Source organism: Neofelis nebulosa, chromosome 8 (genome assembly GCF_028018385.1).
Source record: "Neofelis nebulosa isolate mNeoNeb1 chromosome 8, mNeoNeb1.pri, whole genome shotgun sequence".
Classification (NCBI taxonomy): domain Eukaryota; kingdom Metazoa; phylum Chordata; class Mammalia; order Carnivora; family Felidae; genus Neofelis; species Neofelis nebulosa.
This window is the reverse complement of record NC_080789.1, coordinates 46382947-46406549: the sequence shown is the minus strand read 5'-3', so window position 1 is coordinate 46406549 and position 23603 is coordinate 46382947. Positions and strand designations below refer to the sequence as shown.

The 23603-nt window shown below is 41.9% G+C and overlaps 1 protein-coding gene across 3 annotated transcripts in view; it reads left to right on the top strand.

The window, feature by feature from the left end:
• The first annotated feature begins 1719 nt into the window (after positions 1-1719).
• LGR5 (leucine rich repeat containing G protein-coupled receptor 5) overlaps positions 1720-23603 on the top strand; it is a 130734-nt gene continuing 108850 nt past the window's right edge. For 2 of the 3 annotated variants that reach the window (XM_058742037.1, XM_058742035.1), the window contains exon 1: positions 1720-2045. In XM_058742037.1, the coding sequence (XP_058598020.1) occupies positions 1834-2045 (212 nt within the window). In that variant the 5' untranslated portion in view covers positions 1720-1833. The remainder of the gene's footprint in view (positions 2046-23603) is intronic. The other variant, XM_058742034.1, reaches the window with a different exon arrangement.

The following is a 23603-nucleotide window of genomic DNA, read 5'->3' as shown; positions in this document are numbered from 1 at the left end:
GAATGGCTGGAGAAACAAAAATAATGTGAGAATAAGCAAAGTGATGGTAGGGGATGTGGTGTGAACAGGGACAAGTGAAGAAACAGTCCAGGACTGATAGCCCAAAACCAGGGTTAACTCACAGTTTTCAGCAGCCACTGTCAAACTTTCCCAAATCTCAGGGGGCTGCAGTTTCTTTATTTGCAAAATGAGGAGGATGGAGTTTATAATTCTTAGCCTCTCTGTCCCTCCATCTAATCCAGAGAATTACAAACTTGCTAATGATGGGATTCACCCAAGAAAAGGACATGTTCAGAATACTGAATGTAGGTCTAGGTACCTATATTATCATAAAAGTTCCACAGGTGATCAGCCCGTTTTGAGGGTCGTTCCTTCAGTGAAAGAGGGTGGATATACCTAACAAAAAGGAAAAATAGCTTCCCAATTGGAAAATTCAGAAGTTTCTATGAGAAATTTGGTGGGAAAGGCTAAGTAGAAGAATATTGAGAGGGCTTGAGAGCCAAAAGGGTTCTCCACCTTCCTGAAGCAAGGAGGCATTGTGCCCCAGAGTGAAAATTGTGCAATTTTGTGATTTGATGTGACAGGCTTGGGCTGTCACCTCTTTGAGCCACTCTCTCAGGTCTGGAGACAGTTGACTGGTTCCTACTGAGGCCCTGTCTTCAAGAAAGCCCTAAGTCCTTTTTCTTTCTTCTGCAGGTTCACTGTAGGACACGTGCTGAAGTGTGTGAGAACACGCATTTTGCACTGGGTACTGGGCAGGGGTTCTCGGAGCCCAGTCAGTGCCTCTCACCTGCGGGGCCTGCATTTTGAGAACCCTGGGGCACTTGGGAAGAAAGGCCCCCTGAGCAAAAGCAAACAGCCATCTGTGTGTCTGGTCGAGGCATTGCCTTACCAAAGGTGACTTCCGGGGGATCTTAAGTCAGTTTGAAAAAATAGCGACTTCGACTTCTCGCCCCAAGAGTTAGGAAGGCAGCATTGCAGCACTTGCTCATAAGCCGTATTTATTTAGCCATTAACCTGGCACTTTGATTTTAGGGCAAAAGCGAGCTACACTGTGTGCCCTGAGGTAAAGATCAAAAAGGCCACCCATCGTTCGCCCGGGAATGCCTGCCTCCTTACCCTGATAATTTTAACTATTTTTCTGGATTGAATTTTAGTCTTTTTTGTTTGTTTTTTTAATCACTCCATATATTCCATCCATTATTAGAAGTGGTCTTTGAGAAAGTGTGCAGCATCCTTCGGTCCCTGAGCATCTGTGTCCCTCAGGCAGGTCCCTTTCTGTTCTGGGATCCGGGTCACCGAGACGTATAAGGGAATGAAGGTGGGGGTCCCCTGGCCCTCACACGGTGCAGAGAGCCAGAATGCGCCCCGCGGCGGCCAAGCCCCAGGGCCGAGAACTCGCCTGCACCTCGCGCCGCCAGCCGCCTCCCGGCCCGGGATCGGGAAAGGAGAGAGGGGGCCGGAGGAGGGAAAGGGAGGCCGAGCGGGGGGTGCCTGGGAAACCGGGCTGCGCTGACGTCACTGGGCGCGCAATTCGGCCCGGAGCGCTTTAAAAAACAAGCGTGCGAGCGGAGATGCTGCTCCACACAGAGCAGGCCGCCTGCAGCAGCAACGCTCTCTGCCCCTGCAGCGGCTGCAGCCAGGGCCGCTCCGGAGGCCCGCGTGGCGGCAGCGGGCACGGCCCGGCCCCGCCGCGCTTCTCCTCGGCGCCCCCGCCGTGGGGCAGGAGCGCGGCGCCCCGCGCTGCGGGCGCCCTCCGAGCCGCAGAGGCCGGCGGCAACCCGGACGCTGCCCTCCTCCCGCGCCCCGCTCGCGGCCCCCCGCCCGGGCACCATGGACATCTCCCGGGTCGGCGTGCTCCTGTCCTTGCCGGTCCTGCTGCAGCTGGCGGCCGGGGGCGGCTCGCCGAGGCCGGGCGCGCTGCTGCGGGGGTGCCCCGCGCACTGTCAGTGCGAGCCCGACGGCAGGATGCTGCTCAGAGTGGACTGCTCCGACCTGGGGCTCTCGGAACTGCCTTCCAACCTCAGCGTCTTCACCTCCTACCTGTAAGTGCGCCCCCCTCGGCTCCGGGAAGGGGGCAATTAGGGGAAGGGAAGCTAGCCCCAGACCGGCCCGGGGGTCTGGAGGGGTGGACTGGTTTGCAGAGGGCATCTTGGACAGACGTGTTTGGGCCCCTGGGAAATGCACGTGTCTCGGGGGAGCACGCGCGCACTTTCTAAGGGCCCGCGGAGAAACTGCTTCGGGTGCAAGCCCCGAAAAGCGCCAGTGCTCGCAGCTTCCCGGTCCAGCTCCAGGCAGGTCGCAGGTCGAAGTCTTCCCGGTGCAGGCATTTGCCTGCTCCGTGGGCATTTGCGCCCCTGAGCCTGGAACCTAAGGACGGGCTGCCCAGTTGATCGCTGCCCCAACCTCCCCTCCGCGCCCAGCCGCGTTCCACCAAGACCTGTAAAAAGTTTCCCCAAAGGAGAACTCCAGCTTGCCCACCCCCAAAAGAACTTGCTGTGCATCCCTTGCATGGGCGTGTGATGGAAACTTTTTTTCTTCCTTTCTTCTTCCTTTCTTTCTCTTTTTTCTTTCTCTCTCTCTCTCTCTCTCTCTCTCTCTCTCTCTCTCTCTCTCTCTCTCTCTTTTTTTTTAATGAAGTGATTAAAATGTGGCAACCACAAACCCTGATTAGAGCTGCCAGAACGTTATCTTCACCTTTGGCTGCCCGAGCCGCCCTTTGAAGTGCCCGCGGCCACGGTGTAATCTTTAACCATCTCCTCCTCCCCGGGAGGAAAAGGGAAGTGGGCTGAAGGCAGCGGGGAGGGTAAACAGCGACGCCGACACCCCGGAGGAGACCCGAAGCTCTCGGTCATCCTTCGGGGCTCCTCCCACCCCTCCGCCCCCCACCACAGCCTCCGAAGCCCCAACCGCGAAGACCAGGCAGCGGCTCAGTCCGTAACTTTGTCTCTGGAAAACCTAGGCCCGAAGGGTAACAGGTGGTTGGGTTAGATGAAGTGACCCAGGAGGAACCCGATTCTCGGAAACCAAGGCGACAACTCCCCTCAAATCCGTGGAGCATATGAGGCTCGGTTCCTTTGGGCAGAGAGACTAGGGTCGGGGCCACCCTGGAAAAAAGGGCACTCGTGGTCTCAAGGTGACACGTTTAGGTTTTAATTCGAATCACTGCGGTGAGCCCACCCCAAGCCCACGCAATCCTGGTTTCGGCTTCTCTGATGTACCTTGGCAGGGGCGAGTTGGGATGTTTGTGAACTCGTTCTTTCCTGTGTTTAGTTGTTTTCTGGAGAAAAGAAACATGAAGAGGCTTGCACAACGCCATCCACTAGATAGTGATTCTTTTTCTAGAGACAGAATGAGAAAGAAAGAAAAAAAATTTTTTGGTTTGCTTTAATATTTCATGGAAAAGAAATACTGGATTTTAGTATTAGCAAATGGCAGTCTTCTTCTTATCTGACCATGAAACTATTTGGGGTGCTTTTCTTTACTTGAGAGGATTATAAAATTATTTGTTCTGACCATTCTCTAAGAATTCACATTTACAGCTGCCTGTACTACAAAGTGAAATGCTCATCCCCAGTCTCTGGTGTAAATGCTAAACTCATTGTTTCAAGAATCCCGTGGTCTTCTGTATAGTGAATTTTTGAGAGCAGTTTGGCAACTACCGTTAAGACCCTGGAACTCTTCTTCCCCATCACCCTGAGGAAATTGATTATATGCAAGAGAGGTGTGCAATCCCCCCACCCCCCAAACACTTAACTATTTAAGTCATGCACTTGTTATAAAGCATGTTTAAGAATACAGAAAATAAATTTGTGAGTAGCGTCAGGATGCTTTTTTCTCCCACTTGAAAGAATGAACATTTGTTCTGTTACTAAAAGTTGGTACCAAATGCTGTTTCAAATTATTTCCCACATACCTCAAATGCATTTAACTGTGTCCTCCATGTGTCAGATCGTCCTGCCACTGTTCCTTATCTATCTATCATTATAGATAGCCCCTTGGAGTTAAGATACCATTAGGAAGTTAATTGTCATCTTTTTGTCCTGCCTTTTGATGATAGCCTGCACTCTGGCCTAAGGGGAAATTTTCTCAATGCCCTATGAAATATTCATCTCAAAGTGTCTGAAAAGTGTCACAGAGAATGTTAAATACTTGCTTCTCGTGGCTAACATCTCAGGCAAAAGGAGTGCTAAATGTAGAAATAAGTCCTGACATAAGTATCCAAAGTGATGTTCTTCATAACGTGTGATTTCAGAATTTGGTCTCCTTTAGCGGACAAAATGTCAGGAGCCACGGGATGCCTTTTCTTTGTGAGTTCAGGGGTTTAGGGGTTTTTTGGATTTTGTTTTTACAACTACAGGAACTCTGTGCAGACGTTAAGGGCAGATGGTGCCCTCTTTTGGTTACACCTAGAATTATCTGACCCATTTCTGCCTTCACTTACACACTCATAGCCTTAAAAGAGAAATTTCTATTTACTCATATTCAAATAAATAAGCGTGTATTGTAGTGGTTTGCTTATTTTAAGAAATAATTTTCCTCTGCTCTTGAAAGGGACCACTGAGTTATAGTCCCTTAACCACTGGGGCCCCGTGGTAATTAAGCTTTGGCGAGAACATGGAAGTATGCCAGGACTGATGTGGGTAAAAAGCCAGACTACTGACTTCTGTTGTTTGTAGCAGGTTATCACCATTTATTTGAGTCGAAATATTATCTCTTAATCTTCCTCCCCTCCCCACAAAAGAACAAGCATTTAATTTTCTTCAAACAGATTGATGATGGCAAGTTGCAGCTGTAAACATTTGGCAAATGGATTTGCCATAATCTGATAACCGGCCAGTTAGACTCATAGGTAAAGAGAGTTTCCTAAATCTCTTCACATAAGGCAAGAGCTATTTATGTCCAGTTTTATAATCTTTTTCCCCCAGAAAATCTCAGTCTTAAGCCACTCTAAACATTAATATTAATTCTATTTTCTTACTGCACTGCATTCCCCAGTAGATCTTTAATTGGACCATCGAACATGGTGGAAACACTGGAAAATCTCAATCTTAATCTCTCTCTCTTTCCTTGTCTCTCTCTCTCTCACTCTCTCATTATCTCTATCTCTCTCTCTCTTCCAATTGTGTTGGGCTCTGATGACACAAAATAATAAATAGGCTAATAAAGCTCACTCTAAATAAAATAAGGAAAACACTAGGGTTGAGACATAAAAGCAGGCAATAATTGTTTACAATGTTTAATACAACTCAATCTACCAGTAATGATCTGTCAGAAATAAAGTAGCTCTAGCATATAATCTTATTATAGGGAAACTATTTTAATGCGTGAAATGTGGACATTTTTTGCTAATTGGGTCTTAAAAGCAAGTTCGCCTATGCTACTTAGATGTGTCTTTCATCCAGTTAGTGTGGCATCCAGATAGATAACTAAATCCGTATGAACATCCTAATATAGTTTAGTATAGAAAATATACTTTTCTTTATTGATCTAGAACAGCCATTTTATTTTTAAATGAAAACTGAGTTTTTCCCTGCTGTTGCTTAAAGACATGAACATTTCATCCACAAGCAAATTCATGTCACATGAACTAAAGGAACGGGGAGAATGAATTGTGTTGTTTTTTTTTAATTTTCGTATAGTTTGCTTACTTTTCCATATGTAACTTTATAACAAAATTTAATTTTACACATAGTTAGCAAAACTGGAATTAATAAAAGCTGATCAAAAACCTCAATTATAACTAATTAAGTATGGCCCTGGTGTCATACATATGTTTTAAGCATTTAAGATGCAGTTTCAAAATTGAAGAATATTTTTAGAACCTTCTTTGAAATGGCTTAATATATTTCTGCTTCTCTTCAAGCAAAGAAAAGTATTTTAAATCAAGGAAAATGTTTGTAGTTTAGAAATGGTTACAAAAGTCTTTAACTCTTTTAACAGTCTTAATATTTAGATCGATTGCAAAATTTATACAGTTTGCTCTACAGACTGCTTTCAGAATTCGTTGAAAATATAATGATGTCAATAACTTTTTTCATTTTAGAGAAATTCTTTATTTTTCCCCAGGATTCCTAGCATTGTTTTAGTAGTGTTTTTGTTACGGGGGCAATTACTGAAACTAATTGACTAAATTATTCTGAGTGATTTTTTTAAAATACTGGTTCTGATTCAAACAATTTTGTGGTGTAGACTTAAAATAAATATTTTATTGAATATGATCTACATGTGCATGGCAGAGTTTGTGTGACAAAAATGAATTTTTACATGTAAGAAATACGATCTTCAATCAGATCCTTAATCTTTTTTCTCTTTATGCGTTTTCTTCAAAGTAAAGGAGTTCTGATAGCAATCACAAACGAATTAGAAGATGGAATTAAAAAGGAAAACCTTTGTGGTTCAATAAAATTGTGTTTTGATAATGGAACCATTCCCACTTGGATGTGTTTAAAGAAGTTAAGAAAGTCTAAGCTGGTCTATGGTTTCTCATAGTTAACTTCTTATCTGAACTATCTGATTTTTTTTTCATTTTCAAGACATGTAAGTGTCAAAGGCATAGAAATAGTATCCATGTAAGCAATTAACCCAATAAAGCTGTCACATAATTAAAGACATTGCAGTATATTTGTAATTCTATAACTGATACCTCATATCTACCTACCTTAGTAAAGCATTTTTTATATTTTTTCTATTAAACTCATAGATTTAAGTCATTTTAGCTATAAATTGAAGTATGTTTCTAATTAACCCAAATCATATGCCATAAGATAGAAATGAAAAACAGTAGTGAACTCTGCGTTGAGCAATGTTGTGAAGTCATTTTTTGTTTTTGTTCAGTTATTTATATAAATTCAGAATACTGTCAAATGGCACATTTCCTTGTAAACACCCCATAAGCGGACATTTCTGGTAAATTGAATTCTTCATGAGGAGGCAAATTCCTTCCTTTGAGATTCAGCGTCTTCACTCCTGTTGCAATGTTTTCCTTTATAGAATCTCATTTTATAGTAGAAAGATGAATCAGACTGGCATCAGAGGCACAACTGACACACCACATACCAAAGAAAACAAGCTGATTGTCTAGTCCTGTTGCTCTTTTCGATGCATCTTAGCAGAATTTCAGTTGTTAACTGTACCCGTGAGTTCTAACCTACTGCAACTCTTTTATTCCCATTATCTGTCAGCTTCAACCCACATTTTTATTCCCTCATTACATATAAGACACCAACTACACTCTCGGTTTCACCCAAGGAACTCATTTTCTATGGGAAAGGGAGAGATTTCATAGGCTACAGGCAGAATTTTTCGTAAATCAAAATTAATTTTGTTCTCCAGGGACAGGAAGCAAGGCCCATTCTTGAAATCCCTGGCATTTTCCCCTACCTTCCCCAGGTAATTTTTTTGTATTACCTTGAGGCCAATGGAAATGCCTTATTTGAAACTGGTAGGTAGAAGAACAGTAGTCATTTGATTTCAAGAGATAGTATTATATTATCTAGTGGCAATGCTAAAAGACTGTTAACAGGGTATTGGCATTGGTAGGAGAGCTGTATAAAAGATGCTTCATAAGCTGGACTCCTTCATCATACCTTCCTATCGTTAGTCCCTCCGTTCTTAATGTTGAAGTCTGGGATTGGAGAAGCAGAAGTTTACTGTGAAAGGATGCAGAGGAACCAGCCATGTCCTTGAAACCATCTTCCTTATGGTCAGGTGGAAGAACACTCTAGGATGTGATGATGAGTTCTATTTCCTTCAGGATTTACTGTCCTCACTAGACTGTGAGCCCCTACAGGGTAGGAAAGTTCCCACCTTATAACCCGAGTGCTCACACCAGTGCCTGACATTTAAGGGATGTTCTGGAAATATTTACAGTGTTGAACTGAACAGAATTGGCTGAACCAGCTGCTGAAATCCCAGCGGCTAAAATCAGTCAGAGAACAACTACTTGTCTGCAAGTAACACTACAGAAGGCTCTCCGCAATTATGGCCCAGCCCCACTTGAAAGACAAATTGTATTCAGCTTCAATGATGCAATGAGCTGTTTAACAAACACACCATAATTTACATATCAAAATTACTTTATTATAATAACAGCTGACATTTCTATTGTGCCTCCTGAGTACTAGGCATTATGCTAAGTACTTCACTCATTCAAATGCCCCACAAACACACGGTGACGCAGGTACTCTCATCATCCCTAACTTGTGGGCCTATCTGCTTATTGCAAAAATGTTTACATGGTTCAACATGTTTTGGGCCCTCTCTGAACTTATCTTCAGGACCAGTTTTGCCAGAAACACAAGAAAACCAGCCTTCTAATTTATAGTTATGCCTCACAGTAATTGTAATTGGTGCTGAAATATTTCAGCATGTTTTTTTTTTTTTCAGGAACACAATTTATGAAGCTCTAATAACAGAAACATTCCTTCAAGGAATGGGGCTATGCAGCTTTTAATTTTCAATAAAATGAGAATAACATTATATAGCTTAGGGCCAATATTTTAAGTTTAGTAGGTATCTTTTCATATGTCCATTTTATTACTACCACGGAAACCATTTTTCTTATCTCCAAGTCAAAGATAAATTGTGGTAGCTGCCCAAGTATCATAAAGAGTGATCCATTGACTAATAAACTTCCAAGTCAAAAATAAAACAACTTTTTTTTTTCTATGACCAGATCTACGTGTCAAATAAAATAGCTGAATTCTTTGGAACTATTTCTCAATTCTGAGAGACATGAACTTTCTTAATAGGCAAATTTTTTGTGAGTTCATTTTCACCTTTAAAACTGATGAGATGAATTGCTATCATAAAAGGTTTCCATACATCATTTGATTCAGAATGGAAATTATGTCAAAGTTTTACCTACTTCATCTACTATCTGTCAACTATGCATGGCTTAACAGTTTGGCCAGTGATACAGAAGTCTTTCTGTGTAAATTAGAAATCTGGGTAAATCAGAGAAAACTTCCCTCCTTCCAACAAAGAGAAACTCTTCCTAAACTATCCATTCTGTTTCTTCAGTCTTCCATTTCATTTGCTGCTGTAAACCTGATGTGTGTTAATCATTTATTGTATTACAAAGTCAACATGAAAAACCAATAGTTGGCCAATTAAATGAATTACAGATTATATTCAGTATAGAGAGAACCTCATCAAGTAAGAATTGATGTTTAGAAATTGTACGATACATTGGGGCATAATCTCTAAAATCTCCTAAAACACCCCTCTCAACTCTAGTTTCCTGTTAACATTAATAATTGAAAATTATGCAGCAGTAATTTTCAAGTATCTCATTTTTAATGTATACACATTTTTTTTTTCTGTGTTCATTTTACCCTCCTTGCCTTCAGAAGGAGTTTGGTTTCATCTTCTGAAGAGGACTGTGGTTGTCAAGGGGGAAGAAAGCAATCTCTGTCACACACACACACACACACACACAACACCAACATGCCAATAAGAAGCGGTTCCCTTTGTGCCACTTGCCGGGTGGAAGGGATACCTAACCTGGACATGGCATGACAGTGGAGAGCCGACTCGTTCAAGGGGAGAGATGAGGAGCTGGCTGTGTGGAGGCACCTTCAGTTTAGTTCAGAAGCTGAAATGCAGAAGACAATGGTCCTGGCAAAGGGAGCCCAACTCCAGCTGAGAACGCGTGCACTGAGCTGACCTTCCTCGTCAGCCTGCCAGCTGAGATTAAGCTTTCCTCAAGTGGTCCCTTGTTAGCCCAGCCTTTTCCCCAGCGTTGCTCATCTTTCACAACTGGAAGCCAAGTGTTTCAAACTGTTACTCAATTTTGCAGCCAAATTCCTTTATTTCCTCCTTCCTCCTCCTCCTCTTCTCCCTCACACACTCACACACACACACACACACACACACACACACACACACACTGTGATGGCTAACCTTACGTTAGTTCCTTCCTTTCCAAAGTCTACACTCAGAAAAGAACATAAGAATTTTTATGTTTCACTAAAAAACTGGTAAATATTTTTGTGCTTCTTTTTTTCTTGAAACCTTGATTAAGTAGAACAGGGACCTCTACAAAAGATGTCTATTTGCAAAAATAACCTGACTTTGATCAAAAAACCCGCAAAAGTGTACTTCTCAGGAAAGTAGAAAACCACACATGATCTCAAGTGGAAAAAATATAAAGAATTTGCTGAATTTTTAACCTTAGTACATAACAAAGATATTATTTTAAAGTTGGTTGGTTAATGTGGGCTGTGTTAGAAATTTCATTGTGTTGTGTTTGGGTTTACCCAATGTTATTTTAATGAGTTTATTGGTTCAACACACAAAACACCACATGGAGCTTGAAGTTTTCAGGTTATAAATTTTCTTGTGAGGCACTTACTTGAAGGAACTCTGTTACATAATCAATTGGTCTTTAAATCTATCAGCACAAAATAACCTCTCACTTTTTGTATACATATACAGTGAAGATTATTTGGTTATAAAAACCATATAAAAATTTCCATGGAAGGAGTTACATTCCTTGGTCATCTATTTTGTATATATATATAGAGAGAGAGAGAGAGACTTCTGTAATAAACATTTATTTCACAATGTTTGATGAACGAATCTACAGAATGAGTTTGGAGTCTTCTAATTAAGACTGAAATTAGAAATCTTCTTCCTTATTTCCTCTTCAAATTTCCTGTCCCGAAGGGCCCCTTAGCAGACATGTCTGCATTTGGCCATAGACCTACCCTATAATTGTTACAGTGTCAACTGCCCAACAGAGTAAAGCCTAGGAAAAAATGCCAAGAGAGGTGGAAAGACTACATGAGGAAACCTGCTACCCAAGAAACAGTGCAGGCAGAAAGGAGAGACTGTGAGGCCACCAGGAGGCACAGGACACAGGTGGTCCACTTCTCCTGTGTCTCTATCTTTCTCCATCCCCTGCTTGCAGATAGTATCAGAGGACTGGAAGCCTGCATTTTCCTTATCTCAAACCCTCCCCCCACCCTCACCACTTCCCCCACCCAGGGCTCCAAACAACAAGATGAAGGGAAGTTTAGAAAGAAGAGTCTTCGGGATTAAAGTATCAACTCTAAGTGCACCGAAATTGGGGTGTTTGATTTTAACTTGGGGGAAGCGGCATCACCATCCCCGGGTGGGAGGCCTTCACTCACAGCAGCCGCCTCTCCTCGGCAGCTGTTGTTCTCGGGGGCTCAGTGCAATGGAGGAAGTTCAAGATCTTTTTTCATTAAGTCTTCAAGCTCGGGTAGCAAAAGGAAATCCTAGTTAAACCAGATTCTCCCAGGGTGTAAGTATATCTCATTTGAAGATCTCAAAAGTTTTAGCAACATGATTAACCAACAGCAAGTTTCCACCTTCCACCTTACAGCTGCTGGCCATCCAGTGTAAAGTCCACTTCCCCAGGGTCTTATAATTGTGAGAAGTGTTAGGTGGATATGGACTGGTTCCGAATGACTATTAGATAGTAATTTGAAGCCCTCTTTGCCTTAGCCATAGAAACTCCTCAGAACATAGTTGATTGTATATTGGGAAAGAAAGGCTAATTTTGATAGATTTATGTTAATTACAATAAAACCAATTCAGAGCTTGAGCTAATAGCCAACTACATGTAGAGTAAGTTCTACTATAAAGAACTAAGGATAATCTTTTATGCACAAATTACCAGAAGGACTAAGCTGTATACCTAAGTTCACATTACACAGTACAAAACTGAAATTTAATCATAACTGCTAGAGCATTACCCTAATTGCCCAAATAAACAGAATTAAAATCGGTGTCAGAGGTTTCTGATGAGGCAAAAACTGTGTCTCTACTCATGGGATTTAGGATGTAAAGGACCTTGGAGGTCACCTAACCCAACACCTTCATTTCACAGATGATGAAATTCATGCTCATAAGAAGTAAATGACATTCCCAAAAGCCACGTGGCTGGCAAACATGGAATTGGAACGCAGGGCTCCTGAAAACCCCAGTTGAGTGTTCCTTCTTGTCACTTTTTTGTTCCAACGCCAGATACTCAAGTGAATTCTAAAATTCCCGGTTACTTTTCTAGATGTGGCCACATACCCCGTTGCTTATGTATGCTGTATACATAAATTTTTCTGTCTGAATTTTAACCTTTTCATCTTTTGGGGGCCCATTGCAGATACAGATTAAGTGTTTATCAGCTAAAAATCTGCAAAACCGAAGGAAATAATCAGATTTAGTTTGAGAAATAAATAATTTCCCACATTTCTGATCATAGTAGTTAAACATGTGTTTATTATCATTTGAATTTCATCTGTGACTTTAATTTGACCAAGTTTAGGTTGTCTTCATGTCTCTTGTATACGCTCCCTTTCTCGTCTAGCACTGAAATTGCTTTAGTTCAAGCTCTTCTCGCTGTTTGCCTGGATCACTGCAACAGTCTCCCGCCTTGGTTTACATAGACCCTCAAGCCACACACATTCTCTACCACCACACTAGTTTGTCCAAGATGCAATTCTGGTCGTGTCTCTCTTGTATTTAGTCTTTCAGTGGTTCCCATGATTTCATGAGGAAGTTTAAATATCTCCGTTAACCCACAGAGTAAGCTTCTCTTGTCTCATTCCTCACCCACAAACCCTGCTGCCAGTTCCACTCCCTAGCCCCTTCTGTTCTCTTCTCTCCAGCCACATCAAGCTACACCTACAACTTCCATGTTTCATTCCTTTAGGGGACCAGTCACGTGTGTGGGCATCTGTTTGGAATGCTTTTCTTTTTTTTCATTTTGCTGACTTCTATGAATCTTTTCACACTCAGTTCAACCATCAGCTCCTCTGGAAAGCCTCCAGTGACCCACCACTCCAGAAACCTATACCTGATGCTTCCACATTTTGATGAGCTCACCTCAGTCATAGAACTCACCACACTTGATTACCATACTTGATCTGCTTGTCTGTTTTTGTTACTGGACTATGTATATCCCTTGAATTGTAGATTTTCTTGGACCAAAGAAGAAAGAGTCTTCCTAGGACTTAGATCAGAACACAGAATCCCTGTGTATTCATTGTGTTTTTCAATTTCTGCATTTTGTGATGCTTTGCTCTCTTGGGGACTTGCTGACCCAGGAGATACTGCCTCTCTCAGGGCTATCTAAATTCCCAGAGATATCCATGACTCCCATGCAAGTGTGCCTTTCACATGCAAGCCAACCAATCCAAAGCCACACCCCCACCACCTTCATTATTGGGCTCCTACAGGGCTCTTCCACTCTAGGTCAATATTGCCAATCCTAATCACACAGGGCCAGGTACCAGACAGCTGCGGATGGCCCCAGCACTCCAGAACCTGCTGAAATTATTTAAACTAGTCAATTCCTAGCCCGCTTACACCATCCATTCCTTCACATGGAAACCACAATAAAAGTTCTTGCCCATGCTTTCTTCCTTCTTCTTCCTCCTAAATGACCCTGGTGCTCACCCATGTGGTCCTGCATGGCCGGATGTGGCCCTACTCTTGGGGACTGTGAGTAACAAACTATCTTTTCACTAACAATTGTCTCCTAATCTATTGGCCATACCATACCTAAATAACATTAAAACCTATATTTTATTTTTTAAGTTTTTTATTATTTATTTATTTATTTAGTTAGTTAGTTAGTTATTTTTTATTTATTTTGAGGGAAAAATAGAGAGCAAGCAGGGGAGGAGCAGAGAGAGAGGGAGAGACAGAATCCCAAGCAGGCTGGGCATGATCAGCGCAGGGCCCAGTGCAGGGCTCAAAACTCAGGAACTGTGAGATCATGACCTGAGCAGAAGTCAAGAGTCAGACACTTAACCGATCAAGCCACCCAGGTGCCCCTAAAACCTAGATTTTAAAACACCTTCTCTCCATGCACGCCTGTGCCAGGGCTCACTCAAGGGAGAGTCAGTACCATTTCCTCTCTCTGGGGGCACTGTCCCTCCTGTTCCCCTAAACTCTACAGAAAACCTGCACTTTTCCACATCTAAGATGTAGGGCACCATTTTTCTGTCCATCAAATGTGTAACAGAAACTGAAACAAACTTCTATAATCTCTGGTATAATCTTGTAACGTGACAGTGGAGAGGTCCTTCCCTCTAAACTTGGCAGACTGCATATTTGTAAATTCCCAAGAAAGAGAGAGAGAGAGAAAAAAAAACCATTCAGAGAGTGCTCTTAACACTTTTACCCCCAATTTCTCATTTGAATCTCATAACAGTAACAGTAAGAGTAAAATATTTCTAAAGTAGGGAAAATAGTAACTGAGAACAGCTTTGACAAAGATCACAGACCTATCTTAAGTAACCTTGGCAGGCTACTCTGTCTCTGTTTTCTCATCTGTAAAATGGCAGTAATTAATGATATCCACCTCACTGGATTGTTGTGGAGATTGCTAAGATAATTCATGTAAAGTGCTGTGCACAGTATCTCCTGTGTGGAGCATGCATTAAGTGTTAAATGCTATTGTCTTTGTTGGTGATGAAATTATAGTTGTTAAAACACTACACCCATGCTTTTCAAATACAGTATTGACTCTTACTGTTATTCCCCAAAATAGCTAAGTTCATTGCCCTAAAACTTTGTAATTTTCATTAAACAAGAATTTTCAGTGTTAAAAACAAGGGGAGAATAGCAGAGAGGTACCTACTGGGCAGAAAAACAGGAGAAGCAAAAGAGGCAGCTTCAAATGAGTAGTGTATCACCCAGTAATGTTAAGTAAAAAGATTCTTTCATCTCTGATCCTTGGTATCAAATAGATAGAAGATTCTGTGTGTTGATTGAAGTTTCATATTTTCACATGGGTGCATACAGCATTTCGTAGACACTGCATAGAGCTCCGCGAGGGCTGATGACTAAGTAAGTACTTTGTTACAGATTGAAGTCCACTCTTCAGACACGATTCGATGAATGGCCCGCAGTTTGTGGTCCTGGGCTTAAATTGTTTTCCTGCTATCATTTTCATCTCACCCATTCCCATGATTTTTCTTGAGTATGTAGGAAAAATTCAGTTTGGTAACTTCCTGGGCTATCAGTCCCAGCAGTTGACCTGCTGTTAGCAGCAGGCAAGAGATAATGGATTCAGGAGGACAGAAAGGACATAGGGAACCCACCCTTTCTCAGAACCAGAGATGCACCCAGGAACACTAAAAATGTGTTTGATTTTTGAAATATATTAAACAGCTGAAAAAATAATTCTACTCTAAGGGGGGAAAACATATATAAGGAATAGGTTTATGTCCATCTGAAAGTACCTTCCAAGGAGTTGAATTTTCATGAGGGATTTGGGTAGCTGTCTTTGATAAAGAAGCAGTTAGTTCAATGCAATTGCAGGAAGGGTCTTTGCAGGCAGTGATGACATGAGGCTAAAATAATTTCCTGGAGGATAATAGATGCTGACGACTTGAATCTGTGAGGAGGAGGGGATTCAAAGTTACATAGAAGGTCAAAGTACCACTCGGGCTTGTCTTTGAGCAGGGGGCCTTGGAATTAGGCCCAGTGATCCCCAGCAGAGAGGAGAGATGGGTGGGCGGTTATTGGACCAGACAGCCTTTTAATTCTGCTGGATGAGCCCTGTGTCCCATCTCTTCAGATTCTCTACACTCCCCCTACAGAAGAGGCAAGCTGCTTCACCCATGACCAATGAAATCAAGAGAGCAGGTCTGAAAAGAACAGGGAAAATCTCCCCTGTAGGAACACTTTTATATCTTACTACATGTGAAAAGATGATTCTGGAATTCTCAAGTGCCTACTGAATTACTTAAGTAGGAAGCTGATTTCTTTTACAGCCCCAAAGCCAAAACTGAAGAAACGTTCAGGCAGACACCTATTACGCGTTACCCAGCAGCACAGATTGGACAAGTGGGATCTCTCAGCCGAGCTTTATTAAGCAGTTTAAACAATCACCAAAGAAGGCTGAATCAGAAGGCAGCAAAAGTCAAGCAGCTTCCAATGAAGAGTCAGAAAAGTATCTGCCTCAGGCAAAGCAAAATTCCCTAGGTGGAGAGGGGATAAGAGAAAAGTGACAACCCAGAAGAGACTGTGGCAAATAGGAAAAAGGATTTTAAAAAACGCTAAGACTCAAAGGTGAGGTGGACTGCAGGACAGAGAGGAGAGTGAGGCATGAGGACAGCCTGCCAACATGGCATAGACCCTGGCTTCTGTCTCTGGGGTAGGGTTGGCTCACCCAACCGGTAGACATCAGTCTTTCAAGGGATCTACAGGCACATTCACACATCCTGCGCCTGCGTGCACATGATGGAGGCCCACCTCTGCATTTACATGTGGAAGAAATGGAAGCTCATTTTGGAAACAACCTCAAAATCTCTAAATACCTATCTACTCTATCCACAGGATGATAAAGCAACTGGCATACTCCTAAGAGATGAGAAATAATTAACACCATAGTGCAGCAAAACAAAACAAAGCAGACGTGCAGAGGAGCAGTGTGCTAGATAAGCATCTAGTCCATGGTTCTCAGGTCGTCTGCACATTAGCTCCATCTGGATTATTAACCACCTTGAGGCCTAAATCCCACACCATACCAACTCAATCAAAATCTCTGGGGGAAGAAGCTGGGGCATCTCTGGGGCATCAGAATGATTTTTTACTCCCCAAGGCAAATGCAATATGCAGTCAAGTTTTGAGAACCACTGAACTAGATGTAGCTACCCCACTTATCAGCAATAGAACCTCTGGCAAGATGCATAAACTCCTTGCCTCGGTTTTCACATCTATAAAATAAGAGAGGCAAACATATGCTCTGAGGTCTCTCCAATTCTCTATGAATCTATCAGCTTGACATTTGCGGGTGTTGTGCTGGGACAGGTGTAGCAAGATCGCAGAAAATGGAAGGTTTCTACACATCCACACCCACACCCGTTTTGTGCAGCAAATCTGGGAGCATTGTTTACTCTCCTGCAGTGAGCATTACTTAAAATGACTTTATTTGTTTTGCAGTTTAGAGGGCCTCTGTAGGTAGCCTCAGGAGCCCATTCATTTCATTAACATTAAATCAACAAGCAGACCTTCTTTCTGACTCTCTCAAGAAGGATTAATGGATTTTGGCATGATTTGTGCATCTAGCAGCAAAACCTCTTGCTGAGAAAGCTGGCAGGCTTGACTAATTCCCAGCAGTGCTAACTTCATAAACTTACTATAAGCTTTTAACTTTGACTGAAGATTAAAGGTAATGACTTCACACTGTTACATTTGAATGCATGACACTCAAGATGTATAAAAACTATACAAAAATGACAAACTATTTGATAAATTAACATTATATATATGTTTGCATGCGTGTGTGTATATAGATACGGTTTTTATGCTTATGAAAATACTCAATTCTGTGTATGTTAAAAAGGATTCTCTTAAACACCAAAAAAGATTTATGCAATAAGTAATCTACGCTAAATAGAGCACTGACAGTTGCATATGTAAAGTGGAAGCATAAAAACCTATGGTTAGGATACGGTAAATATGCTAATAGAAGACCCAGTTTTGTGTGAAGCTGTAACACGATGGACTGTTGAATATGAACAATTTTCTAAGAAACAAAATGATTCGGCTCTATGAGACCAGTGTTCACCTATAAATAATCCCACATATGACTATGCTTATATATTTTTTTCTTCCAGGCAGTCTTTAAATTCAAAATTCAGAGAAGTCTGCATGAAGAAGGGAGAGAAAAGAGGGAAAATACAATATTTCCAGCCCATCTGACAAGACTACATAAAAAGCTTTTGATCAAAGGGTCTTAAGTACACTTTACTGGTGTGACAAACAACATTTTTATCCCTTTATTAGATTTATTTTCTTCTGAAAACTGCAGTGACCAGGGTATGGTTTGTGAAAGAAAGCTGGCAGGGTTGTGTTCTTTGATTCCTAATTAACACCTTCGGTCTCAAAAGAGAACCAACAGAAATACCATAAAATGTTGCAGCTGCATTGTGATTCCGCTTGGTTGGTTTGTTAAAAGTCGGCTGGGCATTGGCGGCTGCAATAAAGGGAAAGCTCAATGGATGTTTTGTATTGTGCCCACTGAAGTGAAAGAAGGCAACCATTTTATTTTTCAAATGGGCAGCTGCAGAGGGAGGTTTAAATGGAGCTAAATGCAAGATTTACTGTTAATTTATAGTAAATAAATAAGGAGAAGAAAGCTTAATGTTCCAGTTTTTACAGTCACATAGAAATTTTAGCGAGAAATTATTAAGGACAACAATTTTGGCGCTTTTTAGCAACCGATTTGGGGAATTTGGCGGCAAGGAAGAGCATTCATTATTAAAAATCAAAATAGCCTTTTTGAAAGAGCTGAGTAAGCCAAATCTTTGGAAATTGTCACTTCCTCTTTGAAAGGTAAAGGTATATCTTCCCTGTCTTTGGTAATGTAACTCCCTCAACCCACTTTATTGAAACCCTAAAATTTATTCAGATAGGAATTAAGTAAGATTCCCTACACCCCCCCCCCCCACCTCACTTTTTTTTAAAGAGCATGGAGTTGAATTTTGCCTTGGGTAGGGGAATAAAGGAGGCATTTAACTCTGGTCAGATAAATCTCACTCACATTCAAAAATGCAATTAAGGAAATATGTAAATCTAGATGTTTCATCAAATGCTAGCTAAGGGGTTACTAGTTCTTTTCGAACACAATGACTGAACTAAAGAACTTTAGTGTCTGTGTAAGAACCATTGTCCAAGCTGCAGTCCCTGTTGGAAACAGAGTCCGGCCCGGCCGTGGGAAATACCTACATATTTGACACAGGCCCTATTTCTGAGAGAAAGGGGATGGAAAGGAAAGTATGGCGATTTTACTGTTGCATTCTAATCAGCCATGATCTGCCTAATTTGCTTTGATCAGGAAGATAAACTAATTTTTCTATGGGCTGGATAAAAGTAATTAGCAAGCCAAAGCTTTCATGTTATTTCAAAAGAGCTAAAGTAAAGAGGATCAGAAATTGTAATGGTGGGAGCTAAATACATCTTTTCGGCTCATCTGAGAGCATTGTTAGTTCAAAATAGGATACGGACACAGAAGAGGAACTCTGGCTAAAGATAGTTTCATGGGCTGCATGACTATTGTAAATCCTGGGATCTACAATGCTATGTAACTAAACAGAATTGCCAAGGGATGATTTATATTTGGTGTCTGTGTCATGTGGCCCCGTTCTTTTGGGGGGACACCTTTACCTTTACTACCTAGTCCTAAAACACTGTTGGTTTTTCCAGCATCTCTGCATTTGAGTTGTTGTATTTCAGTTGGGGGTAGTTGGATGTGTTTATTTGAGCCCTAAGCCACTGCTCCTCTAAAGCACAGAGACACGGCCAGCTTGGGAGTCTATGATCCTGTATACACTAGAGTGGGGATCTGAGATCAAACTGAAAAAGCTAATCAGGAACCTGACTCTCCAGATGCTTAAATTTCACAGCCTGGTTCACCGGCTTTTGTGCCAGTCACCAGCTTCAGTAATGCCGAGTCCTCTCCTCTTGCTTTTTCTAAACACCCAAACACATGTAGTTATTAGATGAGAAGGAAAGATTCTGGAATATGGGATTTTGTTTCTTAAAAAAAAAAAAAAAATCTACTATTTAATGTTACTTTTTTTTGTTGTTGATATGACCTTTGCTTTACTTCCTTTTCCAGGCTCTTGTACTAGATATGGTATCTGTAACCCTACTGTAAACTTAATTGCTTTTTTGGCTACTAATCTCCTTTGCTAGGGTTCTTAGATACCAAAGTGTACATTTCGTGTCAGACTCGATGTGTCTTATAAAATAAGTGGATCTTTTAAAAGAATCTCTCTGTGAGGTTGAAGCTCACCAAGCATCAAGTTTATATACAAACTGTTGTTACAGAATGATTCCAAAGAAAACAAGGCGATAAAACCACCATTCTACCCTGTTTTTAAAATTATTCAAAATTATTTGACTTACTTTTTCTCATGTTTTTCTCCTCTTTTTGGAAAGCTGCAGTCAACAAACATATTTTTAAGCTTATTTGTTTATTTTGAGAGAGAAAGAGAGAGCACAGGTGAAGGGAGGAGCAAAGAGAGAGGGAGAGAGAGAATCCCAAGCAGGCTCTGTGTTGTCAGCACAGAGCCCCACGCAGGGCTCATAGTGGGGCTTGAACTCACGACCATGAGGTCATGACCTGAGCCGGAATCCAGAGTTGGACACTCAACCAACTGAGCCACCCAGGTGCCCCCAAACATTTTAACCTTAACAAATAAAATAAGTTGGGGCACCTGGGTGTCTCATTCTGTTAAGCATCTGACTTTGGCTCAGGTCATGATCTCACAGGTCGCGGGTTCAAGCCCCGCATCGGGGTCTGACAGCTCAGAGCCTGGAACCTGCTTCAGATCTGTGTCTCCCTCTGTTTCTGCCCTTCCCTTGCTCGTAGTCTGTCTCTCTCTCAAAAATAAATGAACATTAAAAAAATTTTTAATTAAAAAATACAAGTAAGTCTTTTCATTTTGTTGCTGACTGTCATAGGTCTAGAAAAGATGGCAACTATTAGGAATAAATTCAATTTATGGCTGTGGAGGAAATCCTTAGTTGTGTTAACGTCATGTTCCTGCATATTCATTAATTCATTCACAAAATCAATGTCTATCTATTGCCAACTCTGTTCTAGATCCTGAGAGCATAGCAGTATATAGCCGTTGCAGGGGAGACAGACATGAAGTAAATGCTTATTTAAATTTATGTTACTAAGATTATGAAAAGACTCTGGTGGAGAATGAAAGTGCCCTACAAGAGAACCTGCTTGGTCTTGGTGGTCAGGGAACACTTCCATTAGGAAGTGACATTTAATCTGAATCTTAGAGGACCAGTTGGCATTGGCCAGAAGGAAAGGGAAAGTCCATTCTAGACCCACTTTCCCATTTCAGTCTAAGCAATGGCTGGATTGTCTCCTATGCGTTCTGCTCCTGTAATATACAACATGATGCCAAGGACCTGTAAATACCTCCTGTTGTAGGAGGTCTTAACACGGTTACCCCTAGGGGGCAGGATCCTCCTCTGAGATTTGACCTATCATTGCTTGGAAGCCTCATAGGAATATACTAAAAAGATCTGTGTGGCAAGGGGCTCTGCAGCTGTGTTCTGGTGTCCCAAGTGTACCTTCTGCTTTAGTAGCTTATAGTGTTACTGGGCATACTGAATTTGTCTTCAGGTCTCTGAAACATAATTATGATCTTATTTATTTGCACCCCTAATAATCAGCTGAAAAGAAGAAGTGGTAATTGTGCTGTGTAGACCTGTATGTTTCTCCTGCATTAGATGGGGAGCCCAGAAGCAGAAGCAAGATCTTCCCTCGGCCCTTCTCTCATTCACAGTAAACTCTTCCAAATTCTGTTCACAAGGGGGAGCTGATCAGACCTAAGAGTGCACATTTATTAATTTTTTTCATTATTCACCTACCTTTGGCTTGGCACTTGCTATTAGGCAGGTTCTAGACTAAGCCCAAGAAATAAAGATGAATCAATTAACAGCCTCTGCTTTCTGGAGTTCACAGTTTAGTGGAGGAAGGCAGACAAGTAAACCAAAGCAGTATGGTGGTTAAGAGCCCCATTCTGGCTCTTTGTTGGAATCCTGGCAATGCACTTATTACCTTGGGCAGATTAAACTCCTCTGTGGCTCCAGTTTCCCCATCTGTAAAACAGAACATTTCTCATAGGGTTGTTCATGAGTGTTATTCTTGGCAGAGCACTTATAACAGTGCCTGACAGGGAGTAAATACAAGGCAGGGTTAGGTCTGATTATTACTAGAGGTCAGTATGAAGTCCTGTGGAGACATAGAGAAGGAAACCATTCATTCTACCTGGAGTTGAAAATACTTCCCAGAGAGGGTTGTGTTTACCCTTCTTTTAAAGGATGGGGAGGATTTCACCACGTGGGTGGGGAGTGTCCTTCAGAAGCACATCAACAGAGGCACCAGAGTAGGAAAGCACATGGAAATGTTCAGATTTGCTAAACACGAGGCCACAGTGACTGGAAATGAGAGAGCTTTGAGGAAAGATAACACAGAAAACATCTGAATGACTGCAAGACCTCCTGAGAAGAGATGGAGTGTTCAGTATGGAGAAACTTGCTAAAGCACAGGTCAGGTATGACTGACACCTGCCAAATGAAGTCATAGGTCTTTATTCAGGTTTTCTTTCAAATGATTGAGCCCCCCATGACAGACCAAACCTCTGAGGGCCAGGGTTTTAATCTTGCCCTGCCGTTGAGTAATTTATGACCGAAGGATACCATTTACCCTTTCTCATCTGTTTTGGCCTCTGCTAAATAAGAGAAGTCATCCAGGGTCCATTTTTAGTGCAAAGGTCACCCTCAATTTTCTTTACATATGGCAAGGAATGCTTGACTTGCAAGTGAATGTCCCAGCCATGTTTAATGCACAGGCATTGCATGTGGAAAAAGTGGATATGGAAGCAGACTCGGGGCTTCCTCCACAAGCAGCTTCTGCTCTCAGGAGTCCTCCAGCTCTGGCTTTTCCTCCTCCTTTACCATAGTGGCTTCCATTCCAACCTGCCTTAGACCCCACATCTGTTTCCAACTCTAAGACGGGGTTAGGTTTCTTCCTTCTCCATGTCCTTTTCCAAAACCCCAAAACAAAAATACATGAATGAACGGTTTCTGAATGACACTCTCAACTCTACTGTATCTTGAGAGTCAATCCTACTCACTTCTGAGGGCCCTTGGTCATCACAGCCTTTGCTGAAAACAAAATTATAACAGATCTTCCCCCAGAAATTGCCCCCTATCCATTCTCATTGCCAGAGTATCTCTCATCTGAGGGTCAGTAATCTCAACTCTTGCACCTTTTCTGGTCATAAGCATTGCATCTGGAATTGCAGGCTTCTGATGACCTATGAGTCCTCCCTACCCCACCTCTCCATCCCTTATGTCTCAAAAGGCACGTGTCCCACCTTTTTGCCAAAGCCACCCCCCAACCATCTTGGATTTCCCCTTCATCTCCGGACCCATGGTTTACTCCTTCAGCAAACTTTTATTCAGAGTGTGCTATGCAAGGTGCTATGGGAGGACACAAGATGAAGACAATATCCATTCATTGTCTTCTAGAAGTTTGAAGTCTAAAAGGTTCATATCACTTTATATATTAAAGTTGGTAACCTGGCATGTTATCTGATAAAAGGATTTCCATTTAAAGATAGTTATTACCAGGGCCTCCTCTATTTCTCCCTCCTTAACTGATTTATCATGGTGTTCCCCACTACCTAGCATAGTATCAGACACATATGCATGTTCTAGAAATGTTTCCTGTGGGTGGAATGAGGCATTCTTCCCTCTGTTCTGCTATTTCTCCAAACTGTTGTCCCTCTTTCTCCTTCCTCTCATTGCCAAAATTCTTCAAAGAAGAGGCTATAGTCACTGCTGCCATTTCATTACTATCCACTCATTCTTTCATTCCTTTTGAAATCAGCCTGCCACTCCCATCATTCCATTGAAATCACTTTTTTTTTTAATTTCTCTAAGTTTATTTATTTTGAGAGAGAGTGAGAGAGAGCAAGTGTGCAAGCAGCGGAGGGGCAGAGAGAGAGCGAGATGGAGAGAGAATCCCAAGCAGGCTCCATGCTGTCAGCACTGAGCCAGATCCGGGGCTCAAACCCACTGACTGA